Source organism: Sus scrofa, chromosome 6, assembly GCF_000003025.6.
Source record: "Sus scrofa isolate TJ Tabasco breed Duroc chromosome 6, Sscrofa11.1, whole genome shotgun sequence".
Lineage (NCBI taxonomy): Eukaryota > Metazoa > Chordata > Mammalia > Artiodactyla > Suidae > Sus > Sus scrofa.
The window spans coordinates 70,784,556-70,799,802 of record NC_010448.4 but is presented as its reverse complement, the minus strand read 5'-3'; the positions used below and the strand labels follow the sequence as shown (position 1 = coordinate 70,799,802).

Below are 15,247 nucleotides of genomic sequence, written 5' to 3'. Positions count from 1 at the left end.
CGGGTTCAGTCCCTGGCCTCACTCAGTGGGTGAAGGATCCAGCATTGCTGTGAGCTGTGGTGTAGGTTGCAGACTCGGCTCAGATCCTGCGTTGCTGTGGCTGTGGTGGAGGCCAGCAGCTACAGCTCTGATTCGACCCCTAGTCTGAGAACTTACATATGCTGCAGGTGTGGCTATAAAAAGACAAAAGACAAAAAAAACAACGGAGTTCAAGCGCCAGCTCCTCCCTCCCTGCCCATCTCAACCAACCCCAGTTCTCTTCCTCGAAGACCCCGTGGGCAGAGCCAGCTAACTGCACCCACGTCTCTGCACGAGCCTCCACTAAAGGTGCCCTTCCCGCACCTCTCTGACCATTTACACCGACTGCCTCCCTCAGTGTCAAAACTGAGCTCTGCTGACCTAAGCAACCTTGAAAAAAGAGTGTTGCCACTGGATTCCATAAGACTAAAGACAAAAGAACTGCATATGAACACTGCTTCTGTAAACACTGGAGTATTGGTAAAAACATATGGGTCATTAGTGATTCTCAAACTACCTACACGTATACAGGGCTGAATAAATGAATAAACTGCAGGCTGAAGAAATACTGACATCCACTTGAAACTCCCCAGTAAGTGTCTAACTCTCGTCATCCAGCCCCTTAACCCCTCGTTGACCAGCCTGAGTGAGGCCACTCCACCAATGCTGAGGATGCCAGGAAGAGTGAGACACGGTCACCACCCTTGAGGGGCTCACGGGCCCACTGGGCTTTATATTCCACTGCGCCCTCGTCAAACTGTGCTGACGTCCAAGGCCTTGCTCTATTTCCCGGATATCCCTGGACACGGTGGATAAGCCCTCAGCATCCAGTCCCAGCTCCTTCTAATGAGCCTCCTGTTCTGTAAAACAAGTACTTCATCTTCCTTTCATGAAGTGCCTAAGGCATTAATACTCTGCACACAACAGGTACTAAATAAAGGCTGACCCCATAACCAATGGCCCAGGACTCATAATACATCCAATAACAACAAAAGAAAAGTAAGCCATACAGCGGACACCTGCACAACACAGGTTTAAACTGTGCAGGTCCACGTACGTGCACATTTTTTTCAAAAAAACATGTACTGCACATCAAATAGTACTACACGATCCGAGGTGGGCTGAGTCCACAGATGGGGAACTCGGATGCAGAGGGCGGAATATGGGACTTGAGCTTCCACAGATTTTGGTGTCCTTGGCGGGTCCTGGAACCAATCCCATTTGGAATCAGGGACGAGTGTATATAGCCAGCCTTCCATATCCATGGGTCTCACAGCCACAAATTCAACCAACCATGGATCAAAAGTATTCAGGGGAAAAAAATTCCGGCAAGTTCCAAAAAGCAAAACTTGAATTTGCCAAGCACAAGCAACTACTTACACATCATTTACGTTTTATTGGGTTTTATAAGTAACCTAGAGATGATTTAAAGTGTCCAAGAGGATCGTGTCGGTTATATGCAAATACCATTTCACATGAGGAACCTGAGTATCCGTGGGTTCTGATATCCTTGGGGTCCTGGAACCAACCCCCTACAGATGCTGAAGGGCTGTACTTCATCGGAAAACAGATACTAACTTTCCAGTTTCCAAAGCTGTCTATTTATGCAAATATTTATTTTGAATCAAAATTTAAACTTATGCGTCCCACCCCTTCAAAAAATGGGTAAAAAGGGATTGTTTTAGGGAAAAAAAAGCATTTTTTTATGTAACCAATGGCCAGAACATCCCCTCAGAATCCAAATCTGTGCTAAATGTTAATAACAATTTGTTTTGGGGTTTTTTTGGCTTTTTTTTTTTTTTTTTTTTTTTTGGTGTCTTTTCTAGGGCCGCACCAGCGGCATATGGAGGTTCCCAGGCTAGGGGTCTAATTGGAGCTGTAGCTGCCGGCCTACACCACAGCCACAGCAACGCGGGATCCGAGCCGCGTCTGTGACCTACACCACAGCTCATGGCAACGCCAGATCCTTAACCCACTGAGCAAGGCCAGGGATCGAACCCGCAACCTCATGGTTCCTAGTTGGGTTCATTAACCACTGAGCCACGACAGGAACTCCATTAATAATAATTTATTAAATGTCTTTTTTCACTTATAAATTTCTTCCTACCTAGAGTCATGTTTATATTATAAAATGGTTCTGTATTCTTTTGAGGGGAGGAGGGACGTGATCTCCTGAAATTTTTAAGAAAAACAGAGCACAGCCTACTTACCACATAGAAAATGCTTTGACTTTATTTAGCTCAGTGTCAAATTAACACATGTTCACCAGCACACACACGAGAACATTCACTGAGGCATGGTTGGAAACAGCAAAAGACTTAAATGTCAACCTAAATATCCACTAATTTGGGACTGATGCAAAAAAAAAAAAAAAAAAGATTATGACACTGGAATACTATGCAGCCATCAAAAAGTGAGGCAAATCTATATGCATTAAAGTGGCAAGACACTATTGCAAGTGTAAGATAAAGCAAGAAATATGCTGCAATTGTATTTAAAAAGTGTTTGTTAATAAATATTAACGTGCTGTCATATGGCTAGATCATCTTTGGAATGCTACATAAAAACCTCTAATAGCAGCGTTCTGGGGAAAGAGGATGCGGGGGGTTGGGGGGGCTAGAGATGACAGGAAACAGTCTTCACTGTCTAGCCTTCTTTACTGTCTGCATTTTTGAAACCATGTAAATATCTTACCTTTTCAAAAAAGAAAAGACGAAAAACTTAAAAAAATACTACTACTGTACATGACAGCATCACTTTGCTTTTCTTTGTAGCATTGCTGCAGGCATGTAAGAAGAGTCATTCTTCATTTTCAGAGAAAACCTCAAAACAACTCAGTAAATGAAGAAGGGCTGTTTTTCCCCCAAGTTCCTCTGTGCCGCTGACCCCCCATTGCAGGGTGAAATGTAGAAACCTACTTAACTCAGCCGTCTGGGGGGAGCAAGTGTTACCAGCTCTCCCCACCCCCCAGATGGAGAAACCACAGCGTTCAGCTGGTCTAACTGCCTTACTTCTCATTCTGGATGCTGAGCAAAATCTGTGGAGTTCAAGACAAGTTTGGATAACGAGAGGAGCAGGAAAATTGATGGGGGGAACACCCGTCAGGGTGATGAATAGGCTGGTCCAGAACAGCAGGTGACGGATATGCAGATGCAAGACTGGCAGGGAAGGAAGCTGGTCCACTCACAACAGATGGATGGAGATGCTCAATCATCCTCAGGAACAAGCGTGGCTGCCACACACGCCCTGTCTGCTCCGGCAGCGCTCGCTCACCTGCGGGGCACAGCCTCCCGGCCCAGAGGTTCTCCGCGCTGGAGCCACACAGGGGCAGGGCCAGAGCAAGAGCAGGAAGATGCCACTCGACGGTGAGCTGACCTCACGGGGACCGACTATGAGTGGACTTCTCCCCCAGCTTCCGTGTTGTCTCACAGTAGCTCTCACCCCCAAGGAAGGCTTGGTGACCTGTTTGCCCAGGCCCGGGAGGCCGCCCGGGATGTGGGAATCCCAGTAACAAAGCTGGGACAGTCCTGGAATTCCTGGGTGGCCTCGCAGTTAAGGATCCTGCGTTGTCACCGCTATGGCTAGGGTTCGATCCCTGGCCTGGGACCTTCCGCATGCTGTGGGCATGGCCAAAGGAAAAAAACTAAAACAAAAATTGGAACAGTCCTGGGCAAACCAAAACCGATGGCCACCCTACTTACTGGCCGCCGTCCTCTCCTTTCTCTCTCCCTCTTCACCATCAGTAAGCGAGAACCTGGATCAACCCAAGTTCCTAACCGAACAGAACCCAGCGTGGAGGGCCCCAGTCACCCAAGGTTAACAGAGAGGTAAGACAGTACGAAAACTCATCCAATCCTGGTCTTTTCTCAGAACAGGAAGTCTCTTTCAAATCTCTGTAATACATGAGGCTCGATTACTCCAGCAAATACAGGAATGAATCTAAATCGTGATGCCATAAGCATGCCTCTCTAACAAAGACTCAGAAGGGCCAGAGAGCCCCACACAGAGCCGATACTGTTCTTTCCAGCTCAGCCGCAGGAGTTTCTGAGGATGAGGAAATGGGCCACAATCAAGCACAGGGTGATAGCTGGCAAGACCTTCGGCCCGCTTCCCCGCCCCCACCAAGCGATCTGCTGGACCCGAGCTCGAAAAAACAGCGTTATAAAAATACTCTGGCTTTCCTAAGACACATTAAAGAATTAATTATAAAGCAAAGCTGAAGGAGAAAATTAATTTTAGAAACACATGAGGTTACAATTTTTTTTTTTTTCCTGGAGATGGGGAGGAAACAGTTATTTTCGTTTTCATCCTGGGGGCACAGGCTGGGAGCTGTCCAGTCGATAACCTGGCCATCAGAACAAGGTTTGTAATTAAAAGGTCAGTGACCTGGAAAGCCAGGGCCCCACTCCCAGAGCTACTCAGTAATGATGGAGCTATTAAATTAAGACTGTTATGAAATCAATGCTAAAAAAGCTTTCATGGTAACGAGATTCCATTCAAGGACATGCAAACTACCTCATGAAATGGATGTAAATGATAAAAAAGAAAAGTAATAAAAGAGAGTTAAATTGAAATCTGTGTAAGAAGTCACTCCCCCTTAAAATACTCCAGCGAGAGAAGCCCTTCACCTCTACCCCACAACCAAGGTTGAGACCGTCAGGTTTCTTCCTCAAGTTCATTTCCAGCAAGGAGGCAGTTTTGCTCCTGGGGGTTCCGCTTCCAGGAACAGAAGAAAGATCAGATCTGGTTTCACCTCTGAGAACCAGAGAGCATGGCGGTGTGTTCTTCTTGTTTCACTTACCTGCACGATCCCTGACCCCTGATCTGTCCGTTAGATCAGGAAGAGGACAGCCCTTGACTTAACACGCGTGACAAGGACACTGTAAGCCCAAGGGTTGGCCAGCACTACCCAGGCCCCGCCATGCAGAATCACAGAGAAAAGCGGATGATGCTCATCCTCCTTCTAGAATCCTGTTCTGCAACAGATGTCAGAGGGGAAGCTGATGGGCAATGCTTCCTTCCCCTACCTCATCTATCCCGGCACCCGCCACAAGCAAGCATCGCTTTTACCCGCCGTATACTCAGACTGCCAAACGTGTTTGGAGGCAGACTGCCTCCTGCATTTTGTGGTTGGACAGGGTGTCAGATCTGCATAAGCCTACTGGCAACAATGTCCAAACTTCTAACTTTCTGGACTGATTCTACTGCTGTTTTCAAGTTACTCTAACCTCCTGGATTGCAGCCTGCTTAAAGCCCCAGATAGGATGCCTGCCTGGCAAGAACTGCTTCTATATATAGACCAGTTCTATGAGGGCTTAAACCCCACACACAGTCCAATTATCTTCATGTGTGGCTGGCTCTCCAGCTGATGTCATCTGCAGAATCAAGCGGTTGGAAGGAAAACAAAAACATTTATTCTAATACTCTGAAGGTGAACAGCTGCTTTTCTCTTTCATCCAAAAAATTCCCGATAAAAGAAAGAAATGTTGTAAATTACACAAACTGGCAGTACAAGCTTCAAAGAAAATGATAAATGATTCTAATAACTTCATGTTTCTCATTAATGACTCCATATTCCGACTTTAAAGCATCCAAAAGAGATCTCAAAGAAACGAAAACAAAAAACACAAACACCAAAGACCTTTGCAAACCAATGCTCTTCCATCTGTAGAAGAGCTTTCACTCCCTCTCCCCACCCCGGCCCCTGAAATCAGAGAGCACACATTTAACCTGTCAGGTGCAGGGATGGGATGAAGCCCCTGCTCTGGGCTGTGGCTTCACGATAAAACAAACACCACGGATGTGCCTAAAGTCACCCTCATTTTCCACTGAACTGACATGCACTACAGGGACCTCAATTTCTATATTAAATATTAAATAATATTAAAAGAAAAACAAAATTAGCTCTGCCTTTTCAGGAAAGAGATGTTTATTAAAAAAAAAAAAAAAAAGTCAAGATTATAATTCAAGGCAATGCTCCACTGCAATTCCCTGAAGTGACATTTGCTAGGAAAAGCCAAGACTACAGTAGCTGTGAGCTCGCCCAAAGCCAGCACTCCAACCCACCATTGCAATGAGTCCTGTGGGGAGACATGCCGGAGGATGCCAGGACCTTGGTCCCTCCCCTCAAGACACGTTCCCCAGCCCCAAAGACCAGTGAACCAGCTTCTTTTCCTTCCCACTCGCTGCTGGGGACAGGGCAGCTGCAAGCTCCTTTACAAAAGCTGCTCCCCCCAGGGCCCCCGCCCACCCAGCAGAGATGGTGCCAAGCTACACTGATCGCGTACGCCTGACCCTAGGAACAGCCGGAAATTTAAAAAATGAAGTTTAAATCCACAGAGGGCTCTTCTTCCCCAGACGCCCATCAAACCTTGGAATTCTTTGCCCAGAAAAGGTCCTGCCAGAACTTACCCTATTGGGATTCAACTCGGAAATAGATAATTACTGACTGAAGCAGCATTTTAGAGGATAATGGAGGTGGGTGATTAAGTCCAGTGATCCCGGGTGTAAGTGCGGGCTAAACGCCTGTGGTTCTCTTTAGAGGAAGAAACAGGCAGGGTGCCTCTCAAGTTTGCTGCTGCCTAAAATTCTAAAAACTCTAAGCCACGCTGGGGGTCGAGGAGGAATTCTGCTCGCTAACAAGCACTCATCTCCTTCGGGTCCTCGTTCACATGTCATCCTCCCTGAGGGACACCCTCTATGCACCTCGTGCAGGAGTGCAACCCGGTCGGACACAGCACCGGCCCCTCCAGCCCACAGCCCAGCCGCTTCTCCTCCATGGCGCCCGGCCATCTGACAAACCACATGTTCTGTTTTTTTTCATTTGTTGACTTGTCTTCCTTTCCCCGGTAGAATTTAAGCTCTGAGAGGGCAGGGCTTTTGCCTGTTCTGTTCTCAGCACAGGGTAAACACTCTCAGTTGAATTAATTGATTGTTGTTATTTTTTAAAGGAGCAACAAATAATAATTATACCAAACAGTTTCCTCTCTACAGTAATGATTAGCCAACTAACTCAAAAGTATTATTTGGCCCAGAGTTTCTCTCTCTCTTTTTTTTTTTTTTCTCTTTCTCTCCCTCTCCCAGTCAGGGATTTATTAAAATTAAACAGATTAGATGGAGCTCCTGATACTCAAACTGCTCAGCAAAGCCTGCAGTAGGGAAGTGCCGAGCAAACACCAGAGACATTTGTCTCTAAATTGCTCTAAATACCTTCTGCAAATGAAATTCTAACCCAGCTGCGTTTGAGAGAAAATGAGGAATAACTGGTCATTGCCAGTGGAAGAGAAGATCAGGCAGTTATAATATTGCACAATATACTGGGGCGAAGGATCTCTCGGCAACCATAGATTTTGTCTCAGGTTACCCCGGGTAATCAGCACGGCTTTTAGGCTCAGCTTTCCCCAGCTTCAATGCTTTGATGAGAGAGCTGAAATCCCCAAGCTTTTATGATTAATTACTCCCCATAGGTACACATATTTCAAGGAAAAACTCTTTTACGGCATGATGGCTGCGGAGTGGAGGGGCGGCCGACGCACTCCAAATTTTAATAATCTCCTGCTGATGCGGAGCCAGCGTGATGCTGCCAGGAAGCGCCCAGCGCCCTTACCAACTCAGCCACAGGGACCGGCCTTGAGGTTCCTCTAAACAGCTGCCTGTGAGTGAAAGGCTTGGGCTGATGCTGCCCAAGCCCCACGAGCGCCACCTGGGACCTGGCCCTGCAGCATCACTTCACTGGGGTACCATGGGGCAGACCTAGGAGATACCCCCACACCATGCCATCTTCCTTTTCAGCCACTAATGACGTAAACCCCAAACCCCAGAATTTTGAGGCTGACATTCCAGCCTCTGTGAGAAAGAGTTCTGTTGGGGGGCAGGGGCAGGGGCGGGGGGGAGGACACTCACTTTCCTCCCTTACGGTATTTAAAAGGCTTTAAACAACGTCCTAGCTTTCCAGAAAATTGAATGTTCAAAGGAGAAAAGTCAGATTTCTTTTTTGGTTTGTTTGGGGGGGTTTATGTATTTCACAAAAAAAGAAATGTATCCTAAATTTCAATAAAACCAAAATATATTCTGTCTGCTTCAGACAATATTGAATTTGTCAAGATCTATTTAATCCCTGCTTACAGAAATACCATAAAACCAGTAATTTGCCCCTTCAATCCGTAAATCAGAGTGACCCCACGCTTGACCTTAAGCTGACCTTGTTTAGTCATCTCATTTCCCTCGTCCTTCATCTCTTTCTTCCTCATTCTTCCTGACGAGGCTGACCTCCTAACCTAAAGTCAGTCATTCTGCAGCCAGGGTCATCATCAGAAGAACAGACCAGAAAGCAGAAGTCCTCCAGAGTCTCATTCAACGGGTGGCGGCGGCGGCGGCGGCGGCTGCTGCTGCTGCTGCTGCCGCCGCTGCTGAACACTGCCCATGCCAGGCTGTCCTGGGCCAAGTCGTCGGCCTCACAGCTGGTGCTCAACTACCTGAATCCTCTCAACTCTCCGCCCTACTGTACAGAGAGAGGCAGCAGTCCCCTGGGGCCTCCCTTACCCCACCCCAACCCCAGGGGGGCAGCTACAGGAGGTCGTTCACCAATATTGTGGCTTCCACCTGCCCTGTCCCCCGCCCCTTTCTGCAGGCCACTCTCCACGGCCACGGGGAACCTGTACCTTTCTTCTTAAGGAATGCTCTCCTGGCTGCAAGTGGGCTCTGGCGGACCCGAGAATTCTGTAGAAACTTCACTGCTGTGGCAATCTGGGAAGGCAGATAAAACAAAGAAGAAAAGTAAAGTGCAAGAGTCTGCATTTCAAGATTAAAAAATCCTACAAGCAGATCCCAGGTCCACAGAAATAAGCATAATACTGTGGTCACATTTATAACCAGTTATTTCTCACACTTAAAATCTGCTCAGATAAAAGACTGTGGGCTCCCCACCTCCCACTAGCTTCCTGCATCTGATTCTATCAAATCTAATCCCCTCAGCCTAGCTCTTAAGACCTGCAATAATCTTTTCCTGTTCTCCCCGTTGGAGCTGACTCTTCTCACTCCTCGGCAGGTAGCCCTCTCTGGCCATGCGCATCCACGACACTACACTTGTGCCCATGCTACGCCCTTTTCTAGAAGGCCTCCCTTTCCTGCCTCCGAGTAAACGCATACACAGCAGAAGCAGCAGCCCAGCCCTTCTGTAGAATGTTCTCAATCCTCGGCGCCTTCCCTAAGTCACAAGCCACCTCTGATCTCCCAATCCTTTTAAATTCTTCAGTACTTATAGTGTGTCCTACCATATAGTTGAAGACGTAATTATACTGTTTCCTAAGGGTCACCCTGCCTCCCCAACGATACTGCTTACATCTGAAGGGAAGAGATGGTGCTGCCTCTGCAGAGCCTGGCAGAGCCCTGAGCACGGCCCGGTGGGGAAGGGCCGTCTGAGACACAACACACAGAGCCACTCGTGCTGGCCCCTCTCAGGCAACGGAGCTGAATTCTGAAGAGCCTTCGAAGGACAAACTTTGGGGTTTCATGGCTAAAAGCTGACAGAATGACAGATTAGCTGCTGACCTCTGGGAGATGATATTATTCAATGAAATCTTCATCTCTGCGAATGGGCCAAGTAGAGGATGGATGGGAAACTGGTGACGGCATTAACCTTCACGTCACTGAACACACAAAGCTTGCGTGTGCAACCGCCTGTCTGCCCTCCACCCGACACGAGGCCGCCGGGTGGGAAATGCCACCCGGCCCCATAGGAAAGGGGCCGTTGGAAATGACTGGCACTACTCATCTCATCAAAACCAAGTGAATAATCCCGTTTCAAGGTACAGGTAAAGCCAACAGGCCCTGCAGTTCACTCACCAGTTGCTGCTGAAAGAAAAAATTTCTAAGGGGCCAATATAAGGAAGTTTTCTAAGATCCTTCAAACTAAGGCTAGCAGTTGAACAGAGATTCAATCAGAAAGAACTGGGACTACGAATGGAATACATGTTACAGATATTCTCTTCCAATATTTTACGAATTTAATCTTGAGACCAGACAGACTTCTTGGGTAACGAAAGATATGAGGCTATATCAGAAAGAAAAAAGTCAGGGCGATCCCCTTACACATCTTCCCCGCGACCCCTCCACGGGAGGCTTGCCTCAGATACTCTCCCTCAAGGACCAACTTAGGTAACCCAGGCCTCCGGCTATGGGCCTGGCAGTGATAAGACACGTGAGTGTGCCTTGAGACTGGTTAGAATCTGTCCAACCCTGCAAAGAACACCATCATGAACTGCAGTGCTGACCAACCAGTACCGGACTGGAGAAAAATCAATGCTCAAGATTCTAGAACCTCAAACTGGATATTCACCCCCGGAGCCCCTCAACCCACATCATCTCGGGCAGCCCCCACATCAAGAAGAATCTGACAAACACCCACAAAACGGATGTGTTCTAATGAAGAGATGGGAGAAGGGAAAGAAAGAAGAGAGAAAAAGGGAAGGGAATGGGGCCAGGAGGGCACGGGAGGAGAGAAGGTGGTGGTGGCGGTGGCGGCGGACAAGCAGAGGAGATGGAACAGAAGGGAAGGCCAAAGAGAAAGGGGAGACGTGGGAAGGGGAGGTGGCGAAGGAGAGGAAAACGAGAGGAGAGGCCCAGCCCTGGAAGAGGTGGACAGTGACACCATCCCAAGCCCCATGGGGTCAAGGCTCAGATGGCTCGGGGATGACTGTTCTTCACCTGGAGAAAAAATGCACCTTCAGAAACACACAAGACAGTGAGAGCATTCTTTTCGTGCGGCAGGCTCCGCGCGCCATGCCCTGTGTACCAGGTGTCAGAGGAGCTGTGGACAAGCAGGTCTGAAGGCGTAGATGCTCACAGCACAGCGCCTGTCATTCGCCGGTAGTTAAGCATAAACCTCTCCTTCATCCTTCCAAAATTTTCCATGACCGAGAAAGAAAACAGAACCCTACCACTAAAATGCACAGGTTTCACCTTGCTTTTGTAATACAGTCCTTGGTATATGCATTTCTGGTCAGAGAGCAAAGTTCTGATGGGTTTAATGGTGCACTCAATGCAGTGCTTGGCGCATTCCATCAATTTTTTTTAAAAATTGCATCTCTTATTTCTTTAAATACATTAATCAGCCTAGTGTAGGCAAAACGGATCCATCGGACAATGCAATAAACATGAATTATCATCTATCCAACACGCATAATGGCTTAAAAATACATAATAGCAGGTGTAGTTTAAATGATTAGTTATTACACCTGTGGTGGGTCTGATTCAATTGGGAAAAATCATCTTTAATAGGTTAAAAGGTTTAGATCACCATGCTTTCCTTAAAGTGGCTGTAGAGAGGGAATGATGGAGTGCTCTGTCATTAGTAATTCATTTAAGAAAAACGTGGGGGATATAGCAAAGAACAGCATAAACGAGCGAATCCAATTTAAACATCAGGTAAAGTAGAAAACACCTTTTAAAAAAGCAAGATAAATGAATTCGGAAGAGAGGTGAAATTGACATATTTATTTTAACGGGAATTTGACAAAGTCCCGGCACACTTAAAACTTGCAAAAATATGAACAATTTCTTTTAAAGTTTCCACTCACTAATTTCAAGCCATATAAAATAATACCGCCAAACACCCACATAAAGCATAGTTGGGGCTTGTTTATGTTCCTCTTGATCTGTGTCTGAAAATGCAGGCGACAGGCAAGTCTCATATTTAACAGCGCCGATATCACTACGCCAGATGCAAAAATATAGAGCATCCAACTAACGGCCTCAACATAATGTGCCTTATAAGAAAGATGCCCAGATAAGCAGCTCCATGGGAGTGTGAACATCTGAAAGCCTCCCTCCGTCACTAACTGTTTCTTCGGCTACTCGTTACTCTTCTCCTCCCTCCGCCTAAGGACCTGGCACTTCGAAAGGTGGGGAAAGGGCCCATCCAACCTAGAAAGTGATAAGCCCTATGAGTCACCCGCGGATGGTAAAAGATTTCCCAAGACCTTTCCCCACAATGCGGAGATCCGAAGACACTAGATAACTGACAGCGCACTTGGCTTGCATCTTTCATTCAACTATTGTTGGGCACTTTTCATTAACTTCATGAAGCAATTCAGCTGACTCTTTCCTCTGCAGAGGGCCAACACACACAACATGCTTTTGTTGGATGAAATGATGGGGCGCCTGCAGCCCGTCCTGTATTATCGTTTGATTTTCTAATTAGGAGATGAATGTGACTATTCATGGGTTATATTGGTGCCCAACTAAATTACATAAATTCAGGCCAAATCTTCCGCCTCAATGTCAAAGATGTAAAACGGAGACAGGAACTTTATTGCACATGTTGTGGGCGTGCAGCAAGCCGGGGAAAATTCTGGTGCAAAGCATCTGATGCCGTTGTTGAAGCCACTTGGTGCTGAGTCCGTGATAAATATGGAATCCGCTTTCCTCTCCCTTCTCTTGTATTCAAAGCGTTCTTAAAGAGAGCACCGTGAATCACCAGTAGCTGACATCATAAAAATCAAGATGACAAACTCAGAAGAAAACGGAAGCAAAGTTCCCCACCACCCCCATCCCCATGGCCCCATGGCCGGCTTCCCCCCACACCGCCCACCCACCCCAGAGCCAAAGCAAAAGATAACCCTGTCACCATCAACTTCACATTTCTAGGGACATTTTGCTAATGTTCACCGTTCACTTCAAGCCAGAGGTAAAACCGAGGTACAAAGAGGAGCAAATTCTCGTCTTGGCGGTGGTTACGCTGGAGTGACTGCCAGCAACCCAGGGAAAAAGAAGGGACTTCAGGCTGGATCCGAGATGACTGGCCAATTGAAAGAGATGTGTGTTTGAGGGACCAGGATTTGTAACTGTATAAATCAGTGGACTACAGCACACTCGGGGACTATGCGTGGTGCACTGCGTGCTGTTTAAGGCGTTGTGTAGGGTAAGCAATGCCCAGTGAGGAGGACAGAGCTCCCTGACACTCCTCACTGAGAGGTGCTTCCTAGGTGCTTTCCACTCTCCTCCAAGAAACCCGCACGCCGTCGTCTTCAGAACACACACTGTATCTTCTGCACAAGGGGGACGGGAGAACAGGGCTGGCTTAATAACCAACCTGGGGTTGGAGGGAGCCTTAGCACTTTGCACCTGACACGTAAACCTGATGCATTGTCTTCAGTGACACTTATTTGGAATGTCACCAATTCCGGCACTCCTGTGTGCGACATACACATCTCTCTCCTAAAATGTGAGCATTCATTAGCCATTTTAAAATATTAAAAATATTCAAAAATTAATGACACCAACAACCAAAGCCAAGTCCTTTTGTCACCCAGAGAGATCACAATGAGAGGGCAAAAGAAAGTGACCGACATGCAGGCCCGAAACCCCATTCTGGAGCTGCAGCGCCACACGTGCTCGGCTCACAAGATTAAATTGCCTGTGAAAGGTTCCTCCGCTTGTACTCTAAAGTAGATAGATACCCAGAATCCTGTTCACAAGCCTTAGACCAAAGCCAACCAGAGTTTTAACAAGGACGGACTATAAAAGCCAAGCCGTACTGAGAGAGAGAGAACCCTCTTCAAACAGAAACGCCGTGTTTTAGCAAGAAATCAGTCCTCTGCCAGGAGTTCCTTGACAAATACGGTCATGGATGCCACAAGGAAATAGTTGCAAAGCAGCTGTTAATCAGAGACACACATCGTAGAACGCTGATGCTAGCACTCGCGAAAAAATGCAACGGGCTAATTATGAAGCTATATATCTCACTAAAGAGGCCGTGTTCCTTGAGATTCCAGGCAAAGCACTCTCGGATCCAGGGTCCTAGGACAACATAATTCTGGTTTTCTGCATCTAGAATCCTCTCTAATCTGCGGCTGATGGTCCGAGCCAGGCTCTCCATTCTTTCTCACTCCTACATGCTCTCTTTCTAACTAGGGGACAGGCTGGGGAGGGCAACCACAAGCCACATTCCAAGATGCTGCACAAATACCCCTCAAAGGGTGTCAGATCCTAAACCAGAGTGAGAGAAAAATCGATGAGCGTGCAAAAGAAATGTCAGAATCATCCTAAGTGTGGCGGGAGAGCAAATGTGTAGGTGGGCTCCAGTTGAGGAGAGCCACCCCCAGCCACCAAAATGAAAAGGCCCCCCCCCAAAAAAAGAGCAGCACTAAAGGCAGCACTAAAGAGAGCACAGAGACTGCTGCGTCTGAAATCTCCAAGGGAGAGAAGGAGTCTGGCAGAAAGCTGCTCTCGGAGTGTGAAATGCAACTCAGAGGAGCCGAGGGTCTAGCAAGCAGGTGAGAGGGGCAAGTTAATATGCAGAGGAAGCCTCGGGGAGCCAACATTCAATACGATCCTCTGCAAGGACAAGGAGGCAAATAAGGCTCCCCAAAACCAGACTGGGGGGGGAGGGGCGCCACCACCGCTCCGAGCGAAACCACTGGAATGGCAAGAGGGGAATAACCTTGAGCTGGACGCGCTGCCCGGGAGGCGGCCGCAGCGCGGAGCCAAAGTGCCCCCTAGCCGGGGCCGGTGGCCGCGCAGGCCGCAGGCGGCCGCTCCGCTGACTCTCGAGCCCCCGTGAAGTGTTTTCACCCAGGGAAAATGAAATGTTTTGCAAGATGAAACCGAATGAAAATTGAGGTTTTGGGTAATTACTAGTTGGCATTTACATATCACGGGCTGGTTCAACACCTATTCATTTGCCTCTTTTATTTTCAATTTTTTAAAATTGCTCATTAAAAATGAACAGATGACAGTGACAGGGATACCCCCCCCAGAATTTCTCTGAGGGTTACAAAATCAAGAGGTACTCCTTGCCCGTTTATCTACCATTGACACACGTGTACGCGTACAAAGGTACGTTTCATTTACCTCAAGGGGGGAATAGACGGGAAAGTCAACAAAAGCCAGGAAGTTCAAAAATAAAGACAGTGACTTGTACTGGAGCCAGCCTCCTGCACCTGGGTGAGCAGTGAGCTAGCAAGCGCCCTGGGTCTCCAGGAGTTAAAGGAAAGAGCCTCTCTTTCAACTTGGAATTTCCTGGGTTTTGTCCTTGTGTCCTTCCCCTTGTTGATTTGGGTTACAACCCCACACTAATTACGCTGTGGGCCCGGCCCTAGTTTCCTTTGTTGTGCTCTCCTCCGTCCTTTTGTTTTTCACATCACAGAAACAACATATCTCTGGTGGAGTTGACATGACAGAATATAGTGTTTGTGAAGGTCTGTTGTGTCGATCTGGGTTTAGGGAATTC

The 15,247-nt window shown here is 47.4% G+C and overlaps 1 protein-coding gene across 1 annotated transcript in view; it reads right to left on the bottom strand.

Moving 5' to 3' along the window:
* Positions 1–15,247, bottom strand: part of PEX14 (peroxisomal biogenesis factor 14) — a 134,204-nt gene that overhangs the window by 72,272 nt on the left and 46,685 nt on the right. Inside the window, exon 3 of the mRNA XM_003127561.3 lies at positions 8,679–8,763. Within this exon, the coding sequence (XP_003127609.1) occupies positions 8,679–8,763 (85 nt within the window). The remainder of the gene's footprint in view (positions 1–8,678; positions 8,764–15,247) is intronic.